Source organism: Barbus barbus, assembly GCF_936440315.1.
Source record: "Barbus barbus genome assembly, chromosome: 26".
Lineage (NCBI taxonomy): Eukaryota > Metazoa > Chordata > Actinopteri > Cypriniformes > Cyprinidae > Barbus > Barbus barbus.
Window position 1 is genome coordinate 25,185,490 of NC_136754.1, and position 22,705 is coordinate 25,208,194.

Sequence of the window (22,705 nt, forward strand, 5' to 3'; positions counted from 1 at the left end):
CGTCCAGCTCCGCGCTTCCAGAGTGCCCCCAAGAGTCCGCGCTTCCAGAGCGCCCCCAAGACTCCGCGCCGCCAGAGTGCCTCCAAGTGACCGTGCCGTCAGAGCACCCTCTAGTGCCCGCTCCTCCAGAGCGCCCCACAGAGCCCACTCCTCCTCAATGGCTCCCAGAGGAGAACTTCCGGAGTCCCCTGATCCGCCATGACCTCCCAAGCGCCCTGATCCGCCTTGGCCTCCTGAATCGCCTGATCCGGCCTCCAGGGCATCCGCAATATCTGTCACGGTTTGGTTTCTGTTTAGTTCCTGTTTGTCCTTATTTGGTCTGTTTCCTGTCATTAGTTAATCATCGTTCATCCTGTTAACCTGTCTTGCGTTAATTATCTCAGTTACTCTTTTGTTTCCGTTTGCTTTATAAGCATTCAGTTTTATGTCTAGTGTTGTCGAGTCTTAACGTTATGTTGCTATTGGTTGCTTTATATTTTGAAATCTCATGATCATTAAAAGACCTATTTTCACTGAACTCCCCATTTCTTGTCTTCCCTGGAGCACGTTACGTAACACTCGGCATAGCATAAACAATAACTGGCAAGGAACAGAGGGAAACCAAGGGCTTAAATGCAAAGGGAATGTAATCAAAGAGGAACTGAAACAGGTGTGTGGGTATATTAGTAACTATAGCAAATAACTAGGAAACTTAGGAAGGCAAACGGGAACAGAAAACCGAAACAGACCAAAACTGAATATACACGTGACACCTCTGGTGCTGCAAATAAATTTACAAAGCACAAATATTCTGTGTAGCCTTTCAATTAATATAAGATCATGAGTTGCCTGTAGAATAATTATAGACAAAGTTGAAAAATGTTGTTGAAAATAGTTTTAGATAAATTACAGCATGTCACAACACAGGGTGCTGCTGAAACTGCTTAAATTCTTCAACAACCCAATGTATCCATTAATAGATGGCCCACTGCAGTAGACTGTTGTATTTCCAGGTACTGTATGGAAATCAAACTACAACAAATATGTATGCTATGAAAGCTTTTCTAAGATTTTGAATAATAGTGTTTTAGCCATGCTGAATTTATCACAGATAAAACAATTTCAAGAGGACTGTTAAATACATTTTGAATCAAAAGTAAGGGTTAAAGGTTATCACTCATGTTGGTTTGGATGTAACATAGCTTGTATATCTTTTATCATGGCTCCAGATTAGCGATTTCCTTAGTTTATTTCTTACTTTTTACAAATAAACATGTCTGTTATTGAAGTGGCAATCTCATTCAATTTGGTGAAAGTAACTCACTGCGTACTTGCTGCGTTTCTTTGGTCTGTATATATTACCAGACCTAACAATAAGACCACTTCCTAAATTCCGTCCCTATAACAATGCAACCACACTCCCTTTCCTGCGTATTAACTTTCCATTTGAGAACTGAGCACAGAAGTGTAGCGCTGGAAATGAGGGCACCGCATTTTAGCGAGGAGGCTTTTGAAAGAGAAACTGAAGATAAGAGCCCCTACTGGGTGTTGATTCCCTGAAGAACTCCATAAATGCTTTGTACATTTTTAGAAGAGGCAGTCTATCTGCAAAGATTATTGACTAGAGGGTAAAATGAAATGACCAACCCTCGTCATTTAATCCTTAGCTGCATTAAATGCAGCATTGTACTGAGACACAGCTCGAGTCGATCTTACTGACACTGTCAGAGAAATAAAGTCACCTTCTACTAATGACTGCCTGAATTAGAGATGCAAAGGAGATTTTTCCCAGACTGTAAACGGGAATGTATGGAAGTAAACATCTCTGTGTCATAAAATACACCTGTACAAATCAGACATATGGATTGTATTATGAGAAAGCTTTTTTTCAAAACTCAAAATGTCCTCTAGTGCAAAAATCTATTGAAACTAAGCTGCCAAATCAGATTGTTCTGAACATCTGACCAAACACATGCCTATTTAGTGTTCAGCAACTTTGCCCATCTACTCTCAGTAAAGCAATAGGCAGGAAGTAATGATAGATGCTTTTAGACGTTGCGCTATGAGTAATTGTCATCCATCATTTTGATGGACTGGGTTGTGAATTTTCTGTGACATCGTATTTTTAATCGCCAACTTTCAGTCTTTACAAGCACTGTGCCGCTGGTTCCTGATTTTTTCTTTTTATTATGCTGTCTCAGTGTGAAAAAGACAACAATAACAAGATGTGTCTCTCTGGGCCATTTATTTTCTACCCCTTTCTTCATTTCTATTCACATCTCAGTAACATTTTGCAGTAAGATTACATTAGTTGATGCATTAGTTAATGGATTGATATGATTTATAAGCTTTTGTACCCATGGGGCCCTCAATTTAGGTCCCCACCATGACACGAGTCCCCATGAGTTTGTGTGTATTCAGGTCCCCACCAGGATATATAATCCTGTGCACCCCCCACCCCCCCACCCCCCACACACACACACACATATATATATATATATATATATATATATATATATATATATATATATATATATATATATATGACAATACAGAAATCGCAGCATTAAGACATGACCATTGGACAGCAAAATACTCACTGGAACAGCGGGTCAGAAAAAACAGGTCGAGAAGAAAAGACCCGTTAACTGCAAAAGTATTAAGAATTAATTTGAAGAATTAGGTGTAAAACCATCAGGAACCATTTAGTCTCCAGCACAACCATTTTCCAGAACTGCAACCTACCTGGAACAATTACAAGTTGTCAGGTTCTCAGAGAGGGAGTTTTTCACTTCCAGCCTTCATGGGCAATTATATATAGTTTATAAATGATTAAATACAAAATTAATAGTGGTTATTAAGACTGGTGTGGTTTGAAAAAAATATGTGCTTGGAAAAAAATATCATCCGAATATCAGCATGCCTAATAATTATGCACGGGGTGTGTGTGTGTGTGTGTATACATACATATATATATATATAAATACACACACACACACACACACACACACATAAACCTTACGGGCAGTTACTTTATTGTCACACAAAAACTTATTTTTAACCTAGTTTCATTTGAATTAAGTTGAAGGTGGACACTGGTGATTGTAAACAATATTGTTTTGGACTTTGGACTCTATTGTAACTAAAACTATAAGTGTAAAAATGTATGATATAACCCCTTTAAAGGGATCTTTCTTTAAGGAATCACATTTTCTTTGATCTTTTGAGTAGAAACCCTGACTCTATGCCATCATTGCGTTATAGGCCAGTTATGGATGAATTTAGACATTTGTGTACATGGTGCATCAAAGCAATAAATATAATGTGTGTTTACCTTTGATGGCGCACAGACTCGCATCATGCACTTGAATGCTGATTGCTGATTCATGTGCACAACAGGCTGAATAGAAGACTTTGTCAGTCCAACTGCTTTCCTGTAATGTAAATGAAACTTTGTGGAGCTTCAACTCTTTTTGCTCATGAGAGTCAGTGGGGTCCAAAATAGCAGTAAACACTGCTGACCTTTATTATATTAACACATAACTCACAGACATTTTTCAAGATACCTCTTTTGTTTGAGCAAAAAAATGACATTAATTTTTAATTCTAAAGACCAGAAAGGGTGAGTCATGTTCAAAAAAATTCAATAAAAAGATTGAATGACATGACTGTTTTAAAGCATTTCACTAGGTGTTCCCGATTAGATTTCCATTGGAAACTATGTGCCTTTAAAACAGTGGCAGATCCAACTGATTCATAATTGCTGCTGGATTGATTTGCCTCAAAACATATGAATACTTGTTCATTATTCTTTGAACTCACATTCATTTTATCATCAGCTTGATCAAACCACATACAGTTTTGCATATAAGGGAGACCGGCTGTTGGATCTGGATGTGAAGCAAGACAAGTGTTTTGGACATTGACGTTTGGTTTGTGGTTGGCGGTCTATCTGCATTCTAAAAATGTCCTCTGCTTTGATCCGTGCCTGGATTGCTTCAGATAGTGGTAAAAACCGTAAAAAGAGCATTTGGTCATACAAATTGCATTCCATACTGGGCAACAAATGATGTCTGATGTAAGAGTTATTTTTAGAGCTAGATCTCCGTCGTAAATGATGCCATCCATATCATTAAATTTGGTATGCTTGAATATATTCTCCCTCCAGTGCTTGGGAATATTGAAATTATCCGAAAATGCCACTGCACTCCTCAATTACACTAGAAATCACCTAGAATGGAATATGTCACCAAGTTTATGAGCGTGGGTTTTTAATTATATGGTTTAATTTTAAAGTGCCTTACCTCTTCCATTAGAAAAATATATATATATTTAAAAAAATAATTCATCCTTGTCAGACAGATGCTTAAAGTAATTCAGTTAATGTTCTAAAATACTCTTGTGAATTATGTAATGATTGCTCTTGAAGCCCAACTCATCCGAGATGTCATGCCACCGTCTTTCATCCGAACTGATTCAGTATGCTGTTTAAAATAGTCCAGAATTACAAAGCACATTTTCATTGTACTTGATCTGTGAGGACTAAATTGCTACAAAAACGAGTTTCCTGTATTTGGAAAGCTGCTTAAAAGAGCAACCATGTCTGCTATTAAAACAACCAATCAACTGCTGCTGAAGTACAGTAACTGGACGGTGACTTTTATGTGCTGATTTCATAATTGTGATCATAATTGTAACAGCAAAAAAACTGTAAAAATGCTATGGTAAAAACCCATTAATTGTTTAACAGTTATAATAGAGCTAGCTCTAAGGGGACATTTCATGGGATTTTGCGGTAAAATACTGTTAAATGTGTGGTTTTGGAAATAAAAAAGAACAAGTCATCTTACAATTTACAGTGGAAAAAAAACATACAGTAAATTGACATCCCCAGAATCCTCTGTGACATCTCACATTCAATAGTTTTTTCATTGAATTAGCTGTTTCTTCTTAGTATGTACTTATTAATTATGTACATTTGGTTGTTGTGTTAAATCTTATGTTGTACATATTTTATTTTGACCTGTATTTGTTATTCATGCCCAATAGGAAACAACCATAACTGAGATCAAGCAGAAGATCATGAAGATTCCAGAGGCCAGCGGTATAGTTATAGATGGCTTTCCTCGAGATGTGGGGCAAGCGCTTTCTTTTGAGGATCAGGTGAGTGCATTTTATTAGTGGTGCTTGCTAGAGCAAGACTGATACCTTGTGGATCCTCTAATGTGGAAAAAACATATACAGTTGTGTGAAAAAATGTTTGCCCCCTTCCTGTTATAAATAGTTTTTTTTGCATATTTGTCACACTTGAATGATTAATTTCATCAAACAAATTTTTATATTACACACAGATAACCCGAGTAAATAGAAAATGCAGTTTTGAAATAATAATCTCATTTATTAAGGGAAAAAAGCTGTCCAAACCTGCCTGGTACTATGTGAAAAGGGTGTTGTGCCACCTTTTGCAGCAACAACTTCAATCAAGCTTTTGCGATAACTAGCAATGCGTCTTTCACATCACTGTGGAGGAATTTTAGCCCACTCGTCTTTGCAGAATTGTTTTAATTCAACCGCATTGCAGGGTTTTTGAATGGACTGTTTAAGGTCATGCCACAGTATCTCAATCGGATTTAAGTCTGGACTTTGACTTGGCCACTCCAAAAGCCTAATTTAGTTTATTCTTGAGCCATTTAGAGGTGGACTTTCTGGTGTGTTAGGGATCATTGTCCTGCTGCATATTCCAAGTGTGCTTGAGGTCACAAACTGATGGCTGGACATTTTCTGATAGAATGCAGAATTCATGGTTCCATCAATTATGGCAAGTTGTCCAGGTCCTGAAGCTGCAAAGCAGCCCCAGAGCATCACACTTTTTATGAAATACTGTGTTGGTTTTACGCCAGATGTAACAGGACACACACCTTCCAAATGTTCAACTTTTGTCTCATCAGTCCACAGGTTAATTGCCCAAAAGTCTTGGAGATAATCAGGATATTTTTTGGCAAATGTGAAACGAGCCTTTGTGTTCTTTTTGGTCAGCAGTGGCTTTTGCCTTGGAACTCTCCCATGGATGCCGTTTTTGCCCAGTCTCTTTCTTATTGTTGAATCATGAACCTTAATTGAGGCAAGGGAGGCCTGCAGTTCTTTAGATGTTGTTCTTGGTTCTTTTATGACCTCCTGGATGAGTCGTCGTTGTGCTCTTGGAGTAATTTTGGTAGGCTGGTCACTCTGGGAAGGTTTACCACTGTTCCAAGTTTTCTCCATTTGTGGATAATGGCTCTGGCGGTGGTTTGCTGGAGTCCCAAAGCTTTAGAACTGACTTTATAACCCTTTCCACACTGACAAATCGCAACTATTTTGTTTCTCGTCTGTTCTTAAATTTCTTTAGATTGCGGCATGATGTGCTGCTCTTTAAGCATGCTTCACTTTGTCAGACAGGTTCTGTTTAAGTGATTTCTTGATTCAACAGGTCTGGCAGTAATCAGGCTATCATTTAGCTAGTGCAGTTTTACTCAGATTTCTAAAATAATGTGGTTAATCACAGTTGCAAATTGTAACATCATCCATGCATTATACATTTTAGGTAATATAATAAAACTACTTTTTGATTGCTTTTACATTACTTTTGACCTAACTTGTTTATCAAATGGATTTATATAGGATAATATTGTACCATATTGATATAAAAATATAAAGAGAAATTCTATTTGTTGTGATTAACAACATTAAGTGCATTAAAAATTACATAACATCAATGTATACCAAACTGGGGTTCATGAAAGGAACTTCAGGGGGGTTTTAATGAAAAACTAATAATTAAATCATAAAAATGTAAAACAAAATAAATAATTTTAAAATGACAACAATCAAAATAAAACACTTACTAAAAAAGATTAAATATTTGATTTGCTTACTGCATGTCATGTGGCCATTAACCAAACGTCAGTGAACTGTGAACATGCTAATGTGTTACTTGATTATTAATTTACCTTATTAATCTCAGGGGGTATTTCAAGTAAATATATTAGGCGAAACAGGATCGGCTGAAAAAATAAAAAAAAAGTTTGGGAATCCCTACATTACATGTAAATAAGAAATAATGTGATTTCTTTGTGTTTGAAAATTGATTTTTCATTTTATGTGTTTGAAAGACAAAAGTATTCTCATTAAATGTGTGATGTAGCTAATGGATTATGTACTACATTACTAATTTGGCATCAGTAACAGATTAAAATTTGTAAGTAATCTACCCATCTCTGTATATGGTTAGGGATTAGGGTTACTTGCATGTAATTATGCATAATTTATTGTTATTATAATAGTATAACGTGTAACAAGGACACTTTAAAATAAAGTGTTACCAAAATAAAATGGCTATAATGGCAGAGAACAGGAGAACAGAGTAGAACTGTTGAATAAAGTCTTTATTTTTATTTTCTTTGTGCACAAAAACTATGAACGACTTATGTCACATGGACAATTTTACAGATGTCCTTACTACGTTTCTTGGCCTGGGAACATTTTAGTTGTATTGCTGTCTATGGAGGTTCAGAATGCTCTCAGATTTCATCAAAAAATATCTTAATTTGTTTTCCAAAGATGAACGAAGGTCTTACTGGTTTGCAAAGACATTAGGATGAGTAATTAATGACATAGTTTTAATTTTTGTGGGAACTAACCCTTTAAAGTTGGATTACATACTGTACTATAAATATGTTTGAATAAGAGCATGTACTGTAGATGAGTTGCATGGGAGAAGAAGATCACTGTCAGCCAACCTGCCCAGGTTTATTAGCTTCAGAAGCTTCTGCCAATTCTGTCATGACTAGCTTGCAGCATGAATAACTTCGAAGCATTAGTGAACAAATTTGCTTATCTCCAATTGCATTCAGGGCTTGTCACAGCGCTCTCGACTGCAGAGTGTTCTGAAACAAAGCAGCACTGAAGATGCAATATAAATAGTCAGAATTGGAATAGATAATGGACTAGACTCTCACGGTCAAGTGGGTAATTTGCGAAGACAAGACTGCCGTTACTGTGTTTACACTGCTGAAGCCTTATTTAGCTTTTAAAAGGGACTTAGTGAATAACGTGGTGTGTTCCTTGTAAAATAAAAAAAATAAAAAACAGAATATATTTTAAATATAATTTATCTCTGTCAGACATATGCTTAAAGAAATTCAGGGAAGGTTCTAAAATACTCGTGAATTATGGAATGATTGCTTTTGAAGCCCAACTCATCTGAGACATCATGCCACTGTCTTTCATCCGAACTGATTCAGTATGCTGTTTAAAATAACCCAGATTTACAAAGCACGTTTTCCATGCAGGTACTTGAGGACTAAATCGCTACAGAAATGAGTTTCCTGTATTTGGAAAGCTGCATGTTAAAAGAGCAACCATATCTGCTATTAAAACAACCAATCAACTGCTACTGAAGTACATTAAATTGTGAATGACTTGTGTGCGCTGATTTTAATCAAACATACACACATGATCATAATTTTAAAAGTAAAAGACTGTAAAACCTTTTAATTGCACTGTTAAAAATTTCCTGTAGAAATTACAGTAACTTACTGGCAGCAGTTTGCCAGTAACTTACTGTAAATTAAATTTACAGTAAATATACTGTATTAATATTTACAGTACCATTTAACTTGCTGTAAATATATTTACAGTATGTATACTGTACTTTTACCGTTTTTACTGTAAAATATACAGTAATTATATGGTCTTTTCTCCAGTAACATATTGCAATACAAGAAAAATATATCAAATTTAAATGATTTAAATGAAAATAAGCAATGACAACTGTGTAACTTTAATTTATTTTAATTGTTCAATTCCAATCCTTGCAATAACATTTTCATATTTTCACAGATTCAGTAAAGACTCAAACAAAACATTGTTACAAACTATTATATATATTACATCCTATTCTAATTTATCCCAAGCACAACTTACTATGATAATAGTGTATAGCGACAAAAGTGAATCTTCAAAAAGACTCAAAACTTTTGTTACACACAAGAAGCATGGACTATATTTTTTCAAAGCTGCCTGCTGAAATCCACAAACTCCTAAACGAAAGAGGACACATGAGGGTTCAGGCCAGAGTTTCTTCTTTGCATTTCTTTTGCTGATCAGGAATTTTGCAGAGCACTTGCTGTTGACAGGATTGATCCTCGCAATGAACCTTCACATAAAAGAAATAATTCATTAGACCATTTCATTTTCTTTGTAAATATTTTTTAAAGCATTAGTTCATCATTTACTCACCCTTTTGTTATTACAAACCCATAAAACTCTGCTTCATTTTCAGAAGTCTTATGTGTTTGTAACAACATGAGGGTGAGTAAATGACGACAGAAGTTTCAGTTTTGAGTGAACTATCCCTGAACTGTTTTAAGATATGAAAACTTAGAAAGATATGTTAAGGAGAGGAAAGTAAAATATATTATTTTCTTCATTCAATGTAAACATATGGAAAATAGACATGCTGATATTGGGTAATATGTTATGTCACAATAATGAACATGCATGGTATTGTTATAGTGGGCCAAAAGTGGGCACTTCAAATTACTATGAATAACTCTATTACAAATTTAGATTTTTAGGAGAATAAATTTTAAGATTACTTTTCCATCAACCAGTTAAAACACTGCCCTTCTTGACTGGTCTATCTCCCCGATCTATCTACTATCTACCGGTCTACTATAAGGTTAACTAATGGGTCTTTATTGTAAAGTGTTACCGATTGTTCTTTATAATTCTTTTGCACTTTAATCTGTTTATTAAGTTTAATAAGTTTATAAAATGTTTACTTTATAATATTTTTGTGCATTATTTTATTGTATTTAAAGATCAAAGTTATTTTTATTATAAAAATTAATTGAACCTGTTATAGGAGGATAAGACTTTTTTGTAACTTAATTCAATACCATGATGAAAGCTTCAGAATGAATTGTGATATGAGAATTTGAAATGTCACATTCCTAATGTGAAATAAAAACTAAGTCTTTAATTTTCGTTTTGTTTCATGACATAAAAAAGTCTAGTCTTTGACATGTCATAAAAGATTTATTAAATCATAAGAATGATAAGAAGTTCCACTTACTCACCTACTGTATATAAATAAAAGTTACTCTGTAACTGTCTGTTATGAATTCATTAGAAGCATAAACAGAATAGAGCACAGTTCATTTTATTTAAACTCAAATTGTCAGTTGTCATTACTGCATGCATGCCAAGAAGACATGACGGTAACATACAGACACTCCACCCAAACATTTTAACTCTTTCAACATTTACTCACCCTCATGTCATCCCAGATGTATATGACTTTCTTCTGTGGAGCACAAATGGAGAGTTTTAGGGGAAAAAAGTCCTCTGAAGCAAAATGATAGGTGTGTGAGAAATTTTTTAAATAATTTAATTTAACCATTTAAAAAATGTCAAATTTTAAATCACTGCTTCCGGGCAAGTGTCCTACATGTGTTTGTTTGACGTTAATGTCAGCACGTTGGGAAACTCACACAAGATGTGACGGTCCTATATGCATTCTCATCACTTCTCAGCTGAAATTCACAACAAGCTTGTCAGGCTTCACAATAAGCTGATATTTACATCAAGCGTGAACTCATGAACCCATGTTTGACAGTTGGCCAGAAGCAAAGGTTTATAATTTGAAATGTTTAAAATATTTGTATTTTTCTCACACATATCTATAGTTTTGCGTCAGAAGACATTGATTCATCCACTGGGGTCACATAGCGTTGTGATTTCTATGTGTGGTTTTTGAAGCATCAACTTAGAGGGACCAATTCACTTGCATTATATGGACTTACAGAGCTGGATCATTTTTCTAAAAACCTCTGATTGTGTTCCACATAATAATGAAAGCCATATACATCTGGGATGGCATGAGGGTGAGTAAGTGATGAGAGAATTAGCATTTTTGAGTGAACAATCTCTTAAAAAGGAATAGTTCACTGAAATTTTTTAATTCTGTCATCCTTTATTTGCCCTCATGTCTTTCCAAACCTGTATGCACCTCCTTCTTCTGTGGAACACAAAATAAGATATTTTGAAGAATGTTGGTGACCAGTGTTGGCGTTTTGGTTCCTGTTAACCTCCATTATATGAAAAAAAAAATACAATGAAAGTCAATGGGAACCGAAACTGTTTGGGCACCAGCATTCTTCAAAATATCTTAATTTTGTGTTACACAGAAGAAGGAGGTGCATACAGGTTTGGAAAGACATGAGGGCGAGTAAATGATGGCAATTTTCATTTTTGGGTGGGTTTTCCATTTAAGGGATTGTTCAATTCTCTCATCACTTACTCACCCTCACGCCATCCCTGATGTACATGGCTTTCATTCTTCTTTTTCCCTTTAATGTTTACTTAACATTACAGCATATTGCAAGATGTACTTACATCTGAATAAACTCCAAAGTAATGGCTGCTTCCACTTGGTACTTGATGTTATGAACATAATAGCACCCGAAGAGAAGAGCAAATGCAAGGGACATATCTGGTAGGTCAATCACAGGAAAGAAGACTTTGCCTTCGATCGCCAGCATCCATTTTTGCTGCATAGAATTGAATCTCCTAAAAAAATAATTAAATAAATATTAATAATTTATTATGTTCATGTTTTTTTTATTATTATTGTGTTATTTATAGCTTTGCAAAAACATTTCACATTTGATTTTGGTGTCAGTAAAAATGTGTAGATGTTGGAGCCTTTCTCATTAGTTCAAAGAGATAGTTCACCCAAAAATTACAATTCTATTATCATTTACTTGTTATTATTGTTGAAATTTGTTATTCAAAACTTATTTGAGGAGATGTTAGGTAGAACGTTAGATATAGAGAGCCAAGAATAAAGTGTGACAATTTTATTTTTAAAAATCATCCCTTTAACATCACTAAATCATGTACTAAAAGATCTTACCAAGCATGATCAGCCTTGGAGTAGAAAGAAGTCAAAGCCTGGTGTTTGCATCTGACAGAGTTGTTATGACCTGCACACACACACACACACACACCGTTTTTTCTAAGTGTCAGTTATATAGCAATCATCAGTTGTCAGATATTTAAACGAAAAACACATACATCGGCTACAAGGGACATCTAACCCTCTAATCCATCTAAAGCGTTCTGTGTTTGCGATAACGTTACGTGTGCGACTGAAGAGCGGAGAGGCTATATATAGAACAACGCGCAAGCATACACGGAAACCGAACCAGGTTACGTATGTAACCCAGGTTCCCTGAAGGGAACGAGAGCTGCGTCGGAGACGCTATGGGAACGCTCTCAGCGTCATTCCGCTCTGAACATCCTATGTCATCAGTCCAATAGAAGGGCGACGCGTCACGGGCGGGGTGACGTCACGACCAGGAAGTATATAAGCACGTGCGGCGGCGCCCGCGTTAGCTTCATGTCATGAAGCAAGCGCTGGCAGGGATGCCGGAAGTATGGCTTCGAGACGCAGCTCTCGTTCCCTTCAGGGAACCTGGGTTACATACGTAACCTGGTTCGTTCCCTTCCAGGAACGTCGAGCTGCGTCGGAGACGCTATGGGAACGCTATGCCCACGCCGCCAGACTGACAAGTCCCTGCCTGATGTCAGGACGAGAGAACAGAGGAGCCTGGAGTGGCTCGAATGTCGAGGTCATAGAACCTGGCGAATGTCAGGGGCGTGGACCAACCAGCAGCGTCGCAGATGTCTTGGACAGAGACGCCTGCCCAAAGGGCCTTGGAGGCCGCCATACCTCTAGTTGAGTGCGCTCTGACTCCCAACGGATGGGCAAGCCCAGAGGCCTCGTAAGCAGTATTGACAGCATCCACAATCCACCTGCTAAGAGTGGGCTTCGTAGCAGGAAGACCCCTCTTAGGCGGACCAAAGCAAACCAGCAGCTGGTCCGACTTCCTCCACAGGGCAGCTCTGTGGATGTATGCACCCAGTGCTCGCACTGGGCACACACAGTGGTGCTTTTCCTGGTCGGGCTCCCTGAAGGGAGGAGGACAGAAGGCCTGAAGCACGACCGGCTGTGGTATGACCGTCGGAACCTTAGGTACATACCCCGCACGGGGATAGAGGAACACTTTGGCCAAACCGGGCGCAAAGTCAATATGAGAAGGGGCCGAAGATAGGGCCTGAAGGTCACCCACCCTCCTCAGAGAGGTGATGGCCAACAGGAAGACGGTCTTGATCGTGAGGAGTCTGTCTGTTATCTCCTCTATAGGCTCAAAAGGCACCCTACTCAGAGCCTGTAATACCACAGCTAGGTCCCACGTGGGGACCCGTGATCGTACCGGAGGCCTCAGCCTCAGCGCACCGCGGAGGAAACGTGTAACTAGGGGGTGTCTGCCCACTGAGTGGCCACCGATAAGGGCGTGGTACGAAGAGATAGCTGCCACGTAGACCTTAACAGTGGAGTGGGTTAACCCTGCGGAGAAACGGGCCTGCAGGAACTCCAGAACTGTACCAACCGGGCAGTTGACTGGGTCAAGCTGGCGATCTCCGCACCAAGAAGTGAAAAGCTTCCACTTCAAGGCGTACAGTTTCCTCGTGGAGGGAGCTCTGGATTGAAGGAGGGTCTCGACAACCTCGGTTGATAGACCGGAAGCTATGAGTTGCGCCCCCTCAGAGGCCATACCCACAGCTTCCATAGCTCCGGCCGGGGGTGCACGATGGCGCCCCCGGCTTGTGAGAGGAGATCTCTCCTGATCGGCACCGGCCACGGGGTGCCGTCGAGGAGAGAAATCAGGTCCGAGAACCATACTCGGCCCGGCCAGAACGGTGCTACTAACAGTAGGCTGACCGCGTCCCGGCGCACTCTCGCCAGAACTCCCGGGAGCAGAGCGATCGGGGGGAAGGCGTACAGACGCAGCCTCGGCCACGTCTGTACCATAGCGTCCAGACCCAGCGGAGCTGGCGGAGCTAGAGAGAACCAGAGGGGACATTGCGCTGACTCTCGAGTGGCGAAGAGGTCCACCTGTGCCTGGCCAAAAACCTTCCAGATCTGCTTCACCACCTCTGGGTGAAGCATCCATTCCCCGGGCCTCAGCCCCTGTCTCGACAGAACGTCTGCTCCCACATTGAGATGCCCAGGAATGTGCACAGCTCTCAGTGATTTGAGCTTGCCCTGGGACCACACAAGGATCTGGCGTGCCAGCTTGTACAAGGGGTGCGAACACAGACCTCCTTGGTGGTTGATGTAATAGACCACCGTCGTGCTGTCGGTGCGCACCAGCACGTGTTGATCTATTAGGTCCGGGAGGAAGTGCCTGAGCGCACGGAACACAGCTAGGATCTCTAGCTTGTTGATATGCCACGTTAGATGGCAACCACTCCACAGACCGCGGGCAGGGTGGCCACTCATGACCGCACCCCAGTCGGTGAGGGATGCGTCCGTCGCTAGCGAGACGCGGCGACACGGAGCTCCCAGCACCGGGCCCTGAACCAAGAACTGAGGATCTCTCCACATGTCTAAGGCACGGACACCACGGCGTGACACTTTGACAGCGCGGAGCGAGTCTCCCCTCAAGGAGACCCCCCTGTTCTTGAGCCACCACTGTAGGGGCCTCATGTACAGCAGGCCAGAAGGAATCACGCTGGACGCTGCTGCCATAAGCCCTAGCAGCCTCTGAAACTGCTTGACAGTGAATGGCTGGCCTTCTCGCACTCTCTTGACTGCCGTGCGGATCGACTCGATCCGAGCAGGGGTCAAACGAGCCTGCATCGCGGTCGAATCCCACACTACGCCTAGATAAGTGGTTCTCTGAACTGGAGAAAGCACACTCTTCTTGGCGTTTAGTCTTAACCCCAACTCTTTCATGTGGGCGAGAATGACATCTCGATGCCGAACCGCCAACTGCTCTGATTGAGCGAGAATCAACCAATCGTCGATATAATTGAGTATGCGGATGCCCTGCAGTCGCAACGGGACCAGTGCCGCATCCACACACTTGGTGAAAGTGCGGGGTGAGAGTGCTAGGCCGAAAGGAAGAACCCGATACTGATACGCTTTGCCCCCGAAAGCGAACCTCAGGAACTTCCTGTGAAGGGGAAGGATGGATATATGGAAGTAGGCATCTTTGAGATCTATCGTGACAAACCAGTCCTCGGACCTGATTTGAGACACAATCTGCCTGATAGTGAGCATCTTGAACTTCAGCTTTCTGACTGAGCGGTTCAGGACGCGCAAATCCAATATGGGCCTCAGCCCCCCATCCTTCTTTGGAACAATGAAGTACCGGCTGTAGAAGCCGGCGTGGACTTCGTGAGGCGGAACCAACTCGATGGCTTCCTTCCTCAGCAAAGTGCCGACCTCTTGTTCCATGACCAGAGCCTGCTCGGGGCGGACCGTGGTCACGCAAACCCCGTTGAACGGCGGAGGTGGCCCATCGAACTGGATGGCGTAACCACTCTCTACCGTCCGCAGGACCCAAAGAGATACGTGTGGCAGGTGCTGCCAGGCTGCAAGACGATCTACTAAGGGAATCAGTCTCTCGAGACTGACCTCTGGTGTCAGAGAAGCGGCCAGACCGCTGTCTCGATGCGGCGTACCGGGACAAGACGCGTAATCTGGAGGCTGGGGCGAGTTTCTCAGGCCCGCTAACGTCACAGGCGGAGTAACCTGAGAGCAACACTCGCTGGGACCTGCTGTGCCCTGGAACTGCAGGGTTGACAGACAAATCCCCGGAGGGCACCGAGGGGAGACGGTCACCGTGTACCGCGGTGCAAGCCGCTCCACCCCAGTAGGGGTCGCCCTCCGTAGTCCTGGGGCTCGCCCATCAGGACTTCTTCGTCGAGGACCTCTTGGCCGCCAGGACATCCCTCAGGTCTGCCTTCGGCTTCGAGGTCCTCGATACAGAGCGCCGCTGCCCTCGGCTCCGCCGCGGGGGAGCGCGAGAGGCGACGCTCTGTTTCTGCGCAGCCCTGTGTGAGGAGCTGGTATGCGGAGGGGACTGCTCCCGCCCAGCAGCCACAAGAGTTAGAGAGCGGCGGGGGAGAAACCGCTGAAACGCCTCCGCCTGCTTGCGAGCCTCCTGGAATCTGTTGACAACCGAACTCACGGAGTCGCCAAACAGACCAGAAGGCTGAAGCGGGGCGTCCATGAGGCAGACCCTGTCTTTCTCCTTTATCTCCGACAGGGTCAGCCACAAATGCCTCTCCGTCGCCACCATAGCTGCCATGGAGCGGCCGATGGCATGGGCCGACTCCTTGGTGGCGCGGAGGGCAAGATCAGCGGTTCTCCTAAGCTCTGAAATATCTTCTGGCCTAATATCACCGCCCTCGTCTAACTCTCTCAGCAGTTCGGCCTGGTACGCCTGTAACACTGCCATAGTGTGCAGACACGCACCGGCCTGACCTGCTGCCGCATACCCCCTGCCCACTAAGGATGATGTGGTGCGCAGAGGCTTAGTGGGCAGGGTAGGAGCCTTCAGAGCTGACGCCCCCGCGGGTGACAGATAGCTCGCGAGCGTTTGTTCGACCCGGGGCATCGCTCTGTACCCGCGCACGTCCAGCTCCCGCACATTACCGTAGTAATGAGACGCGGGGACGAACGGGCGGGACGAGAATGGTTTAGCCCACGATCTCGACACCTCGATGTGGAGATCGGGGAAAAACGGGAGGCTCCTACGCAGAGGTGGCTGCCGCGCGCGCAGAAAACGCTCATCGAGTAAACTAGCGCGCGGCACAGGAAGTTTCTCGGGGGGCCAACTGATGTCTAGTTTGGCCACTGCCCGTGTAACCACCTCTAAAAGCTCCTCATACTGGGGCGGAGGCGGCGAACCCTCATCGACGCTCGCCGTCCCAACCTCCTCGGAGGAAGAGAGACGAAGCGTCGAGTCCTCATCTCGGGAGGAAGGAACTGCTTCCTCGAGAGACGGGACACCAGATCTGGCGGATACGGGGGGAGATAGGGACATGCCCGTCTCACCCTCGCCAGCCAGATCAGCCTGTGAGCCCCACGAGTGCAGCCGCCGCTCTGCCTCGGCAAAAGCGGGGCCAGCACCGCGTGGGACGCTCACAAAGGCTCTCTCCTCGAAGAGAGCCCTCCGGGTGCGGAGTGTGCGCAGCGAGAGCCGCTCACAATGCGGGCAGTCGGCTCCCTCGAGAGCCGCTGCCGCATGCTCCGCACCCAGGCAGACCACGCACAGATTATGTGTGTCCTCCCCAGTAATGTAGCGTGGGCAAGGAGTAACACACAATCTGAAGCGCGATCTGGAATCGCCCCCTGTCTTGGTCTTGCTTTTAGGCATGTCTAGCTTCAAAAAGGACAGACAACACTAAATAAGACTCACAAACAGAGAATAGGACTGACAACATACAGAGCGCTTGCTGAATGACAGAAAGCTAACGCGGGCGCCGCCGCACGTGCTTATATACTTCCTGGTCGTGACGTCACCCCGCCCGTGACGCGTCGCCCTTCTATTGGACTGATGACATAGGATGTTCAGAGCGGAATGACGCTGAGAGCGTTCCCATAGCGTCTCCGACGCAGCTCGACGTTCCTGGAAGGGAACTGAAGTTCGCACTTTGACGATTAATAAATGCATAATATCTCCAAAGAGACGCCACAGTGTTTGAAGACGAACATTGCAGGTTTCATGCTAGCATTAAATGCATGCTGTACATTTATACACTTACATAAGCGATTACACAGCGTTACACAGTTGTACCATTGAAAGCTCAGTTTGTTGGCCAACAATTTCATACAAGTTCACATAAAAACTCACCTGCTACCGACGTGGTCAAAACCAAGACAGAGACCTGTTTTTGTTCTCACTTTCATGGTGAAACTCTCTACAAAAAAGGACAGAAAAGAAAAATATACGAACACCGTGAGGAAACTGCGCGTCGTGTCGTAGTCGGTGGTTTTTTTTTATTATTATTATTATTTTTTTTTTTTTCAATTAAACCAACAACTAACCCCCAAAAATTACACTGACATAAAACATGTAAGTGAATGAAAAAGCAATAATATTGGACATACATTTGCAGCTGCGAGGTGTGTGTGTCGTCCATTTTCTTCTTTCTCCGAGCAGAAGAACAAGCCTTTCTGTCATTGGTCAGGTTTCGCGCTCATTTTTTTCACTGTATTTGAATTTACAGTAAATGAAAAATACTGTATTTTAATGGCGCCAAGAGGATATTTCCCATAATGCAACTTGAAAATACAGTAACATACTGTGTAACTGTTTTACAGTAAAGTACAGTTCATATTACAGTTGAATACTGTGTAATTTACAGAAATCGCTAACAGTGTGGTTAAGTAATTACTTTTTTTTACTAAGTAAAAAAGTGATCTTCATGTTATTTACAATTAAATTAAATATGTTTATAGCCATAATTAATGTTAAATGGAATTAATTGAACTTAACTTATGTTGTCTTTGAGATATGGTTAAAGTAGACTGTGGACTGATAAAGCTAAACATGCACTGTGTGTCATGTATTTCTTGTAATGATGAAGTTGCAATTTAATACTTAATATATATATCAATTTGGTACTTAATATATATCAACTTCTAATGCTATAACACTACGGTTAAAATTATGTTATGTGATTAGTATGGTAGTCAACACTTCAAAATAAGTCTAATTGAAAGCACAAAAATGCTTATGATTTAAATTGTACTTTAAAGTCAAACTTTGTAATTTTACATTATTGCAAAGTGGTGTTTTAAGAAACAGCCATGAAAGTGTGTTCTTTTTAAGTACACTTAAGTGGTCTTTTATTTGAAGAATATTATATTATCTGCAAGTACACTTTCAATATTTGAAGTGCGCAGCAAATGTCAATTCAATTCAATTAATCATACTTCCTTTTCTCAAGTGGTTGCTTTAATGGAAAATTATCACAGACATATCTAACTCTGACAGTTTTGGCAACCTGCGATGGGAGAATGGGTTGTGAACCGATATTTCACACCCTGTTGATTCACATCTGCATGAGTGACTTGTCTGCGTACAAACTTTAGATCTCAAACATATCCTTGAAATTCTCTATTCCCTGTGTTTTTGACAGGAACCACTTGACTCAGATGGGATTCGTGCAATGACAGGTGTATATTAATGTCTGTAAACCTGTCAAAAAGGAGCTAATGTCAGCCTCGCTAAGAGGAAATCGTGTGACAGTTCTCAATTGCAGGTTTCAATGCACTTTCATTTCTAAATGACAGCCTTTTCCTTCATGTTTCATCATGGCTAATTAGTTTGTTCCCACACTTTTTCTATTTTCTAAGACAGCGGGTTTAGGAGGTAGTATGTTAGCTGTTACGGCTAACTCTTACCCTTCACCGCACTTGCTGTCGGTCGCGAATTAACCTTTAAGTTTTACATCAACACAGGATTGCTGGTCCAGATTTGAAAATGGCGGAAGTCACCACCTGTAAATGTCACATAGTGCGGTTTCCAGACTGCGAAGGATGTGATCACTGAGTTCAGTCTGTCTACATGAGCAGTAAAATTTAATGAGTACCAAGAATCAGATATGCTTCCGTCTCTCTCTCTCTCCGTCTCTTTCCATCCCTCACGCTTGTTTCCAGCCTTCCTTATTTCACACCAATTATCTAAGAGGTGCTTTAACGTAGGCAGAGAACTGTGAGGAACGCACTTGTTGCTGCCAGAAAGTAGATTTGCAACACTGTCTGCATATCTCAGAAATGGACTCATGATTTCACATTATCTGCTTGACTTTCTTTTGCAGGTTTGGCATGTAATATATGCAGTTTTGAGCAGTGGTGGGTAATTTTGCTTATCTACCAGTCACACTGGCAGACTAAATGTGACACTATGTCCTAACCAGACTCAATTCCAGCATTTTTAGTGTGAAAATGCCGTGTGACATGTCACAGTCAACAGCTAATATGGGGATATTTGATGTTATGTTATTGCAGATGGTTAGGACAAAAAAAAAAAAAAAGTAAAAATATTTTACATAACTTATCAGATCACCAGAACAAAAATTAGAGTCTTGATAACATCTAAAATATATGGAAGTTCTAAGCGGCCATGCATTATTATAATTTTTCTGTCTTGTTTTCTCGTGATCACGACATAACGAGTTGTTTTGTCATTATCACGACTTAATTTTCTCGTGATCTCGACATAACAAAAGTTGTTTTGTCGTTATCACGACTTAATTTTCTCGTGATCTCGACATAATGAAATTTGTTTTGTGGTTATCTGGACATAGCGAAAGTTGTTGATCTCAACCTAAAAACCGTTTTCTCACGACGTAATTGTAGCTATCGTGAGAAAATCAGGGTCGCTATATTGTCTTCGACGATAAAGTTGCAGACCCGACAGCCTCCTTCTCAAGTGTCGAACACTTATGTGTAAGTCGTCAATCACTGACAGACACAGAGCTAAAATGTCCGAGTATGAATATGCATGCATGAAAAGTATTCTATCATGGATCAATGTAGTCGGTCACACACACACAACACCTTCAATATTTGGGATGGTACTTATACCATATTTTTATTTTTATTATTTCAGTTTGAGTGAGTCCCTGATCAAAGTAAAAGCGAATACGATCATCCATGATGCTGCGATGATGCTGCTTCTATAGCATTTTCTCATGCCGAATACACAGAGAAAATTAAGTCGTGATAACGACAAAATAACTTTCGTTATGTCGAAATCACGAGAAAATTGACGACTTACACAGTGTTCGACACTTGAGAAGGAGGCTGTCGGGTCTGCAACTTTATCGTCGAAGACAATATAGCGACCCTGATTTTCTCACGATAGCTACAATTACGTCGTGAGAAAACGGTTTTTAGGTTGAGATCAACAACTTTCGTTATGTCCAGATAACCACAAAACAAATTTCGTTATGTCGAGATCACAAGAAAATTAAGTCGTGATAACGACAAAACAAATTTCGTTATGTCGAGATCACGAGAAAATTAAGTCGTGATAACGACAAAACAACTTTCGTTATGTCGAGATCACGAGAAAATTAAGTCGTGATAACGACAAAACAAGACAGAAAAATTATAATAATGCATGGCCGCTTAGAACTTCCGTAAAAATAAATGGTTATAACATCTAAACAAATTGTATTAACCTTTAGCATACCTTTAAACTTGTACTTACTGGACATAATATGCTTTAAAAGAGTAAACTTAAGTGTAAACAGAATGCAGTGGTTTTAGACACTTAATTGCATGTTATTTAAAATGAATGAGATTGTATAATAGTTTAAACATTATATATTTAATGCAGTTGTTTGAAGTTAAGAGTGCTCTTTTGACCAACTACAGAAGGACTTAAGTACGTTTTTATATTTAAGTTTATAATTACTTCTCTTTGGCTTTGAAATATGGTTGAAGTGTACTGTCAAATACACTTTCTAATATACTTTAATTTCTTTTGAATTAAAATATTGTATGCCATATTTAAATATATTTGCAATTACACATTTGTAAGGTTGAAGTTGCAATTTAGTACATTTAAAACAATAACATCAGAGGCAAACATTATACTTTTAAAGTATAATTATTCAAGTAAATAATTGGCAGCAAATGGGGCAGCAAATAATGGCACAAATACCAGTAAACTGACTCCCACAGACCCATGTTGCGTGATTCATTTAAATGTTCTCTCCTCCCATAAATTTTGCATCTAAAAGGAAAACTCCTACAAATGCATATGCAATAAGGTCAGCTGCATTTCTGTCATGACTAAAGCAAGTTAGCTTTTCTCTGATCACGCTCAGGGGCTTGTCACAATGCTTTCATCTGTCCTGTGTTCAAAAGCAAGGCAGCACTGAAGGCGCAATATACTGTACCATATCAGAATTGGCATAGCTAATGGACTCGTTTCTCACGGTCGAGAGGGTAATTACGCAAATGGATGGTACAGTTGCGAAGAAGTGGACATGTTAAGTCAGAAATATGTATTATTACAGAATCAAATAGATTATGCTAGGTTACACCACTGATTTTCATTTTAATAGGATTTTTTCAGTCCAGTCAGATGAGGTAGAAATAGGTCCTTCAGCTAAAAATTGCACAAATTTGATTAATAAAATAATAAAACTGCAGGGTCTTCAGCCACTATGGCTGTCGGGGAACAAAGCTAATATCTCATCCTTTTCAGAGAAGAAATTAATGGGGGCTTGGGACAAAAATGCAACCAAATTAAATAAAAAATGTGGGTGCACAAAATGCCCCTGTATGAGTTCTTGCTTTATATATATATATACTTTAGAAGTCATTATAATCAGTGATGCTGTCTACACTGGATGTGCACGGCGTGACAAATCCTCGACAGAAAACTGCTGCCACATTCTATTTATGAGGTGCTGACACAAATTTCAAATGATTTTCAACGGTCGCTTTATCGCGTGCAGTTTAGGCAGACTTTAGCTGTTGTGGCGCGTCCGGTGTAGACACGGTGTTACTAACCAATCGAGAATAAGCAAAGCAACCTCGGCATCCTTGATACTGTGTTCTTTGCTCGCTTTCTCTACATAATTTGCTACATAGTTTGATTAACCGTGGAAATAACATACAATGCTTTTATTAAACTGTGATCATGTTAAAACAGTTTTTGTCGTATTGTAGTTGGGTTAAGCTCCGCCTATAGAGTTTTATAGCCTACACCTATAAAAAGTTTTCAGAAGCATGCCCCCCTCTGGTTTGATATAGTATACAGTAAACAAAAAGTTAATATGAAGTGACTTAGATTTAGACCAT

At 40.9% G+C, this 22,705-nt stretch overlaps 1 protein-coding gene across 1 annotated transcript in view; it reads left to right on the forward strand.

The window, feature by feature from the left end:
* Positions 1-22,705, forward strand: part of LOC306845536 (adenylate kinase isoenzyme 5-like) — a 93,860-nt gene that overhangs the window by 6,298 nt on the left and 64,857 nt on the right. Inside the window, exon 5 of the mRNA XM_079378406.1 lies at positions 5,029-5,142. Coding sequence (XP_079234532.1) covers positions 5,029-5,142 — 114 coding nt within the window. The remainder of the gene's footprint in view (positions 1-5,028; positions 5,143-22,705) is intronic.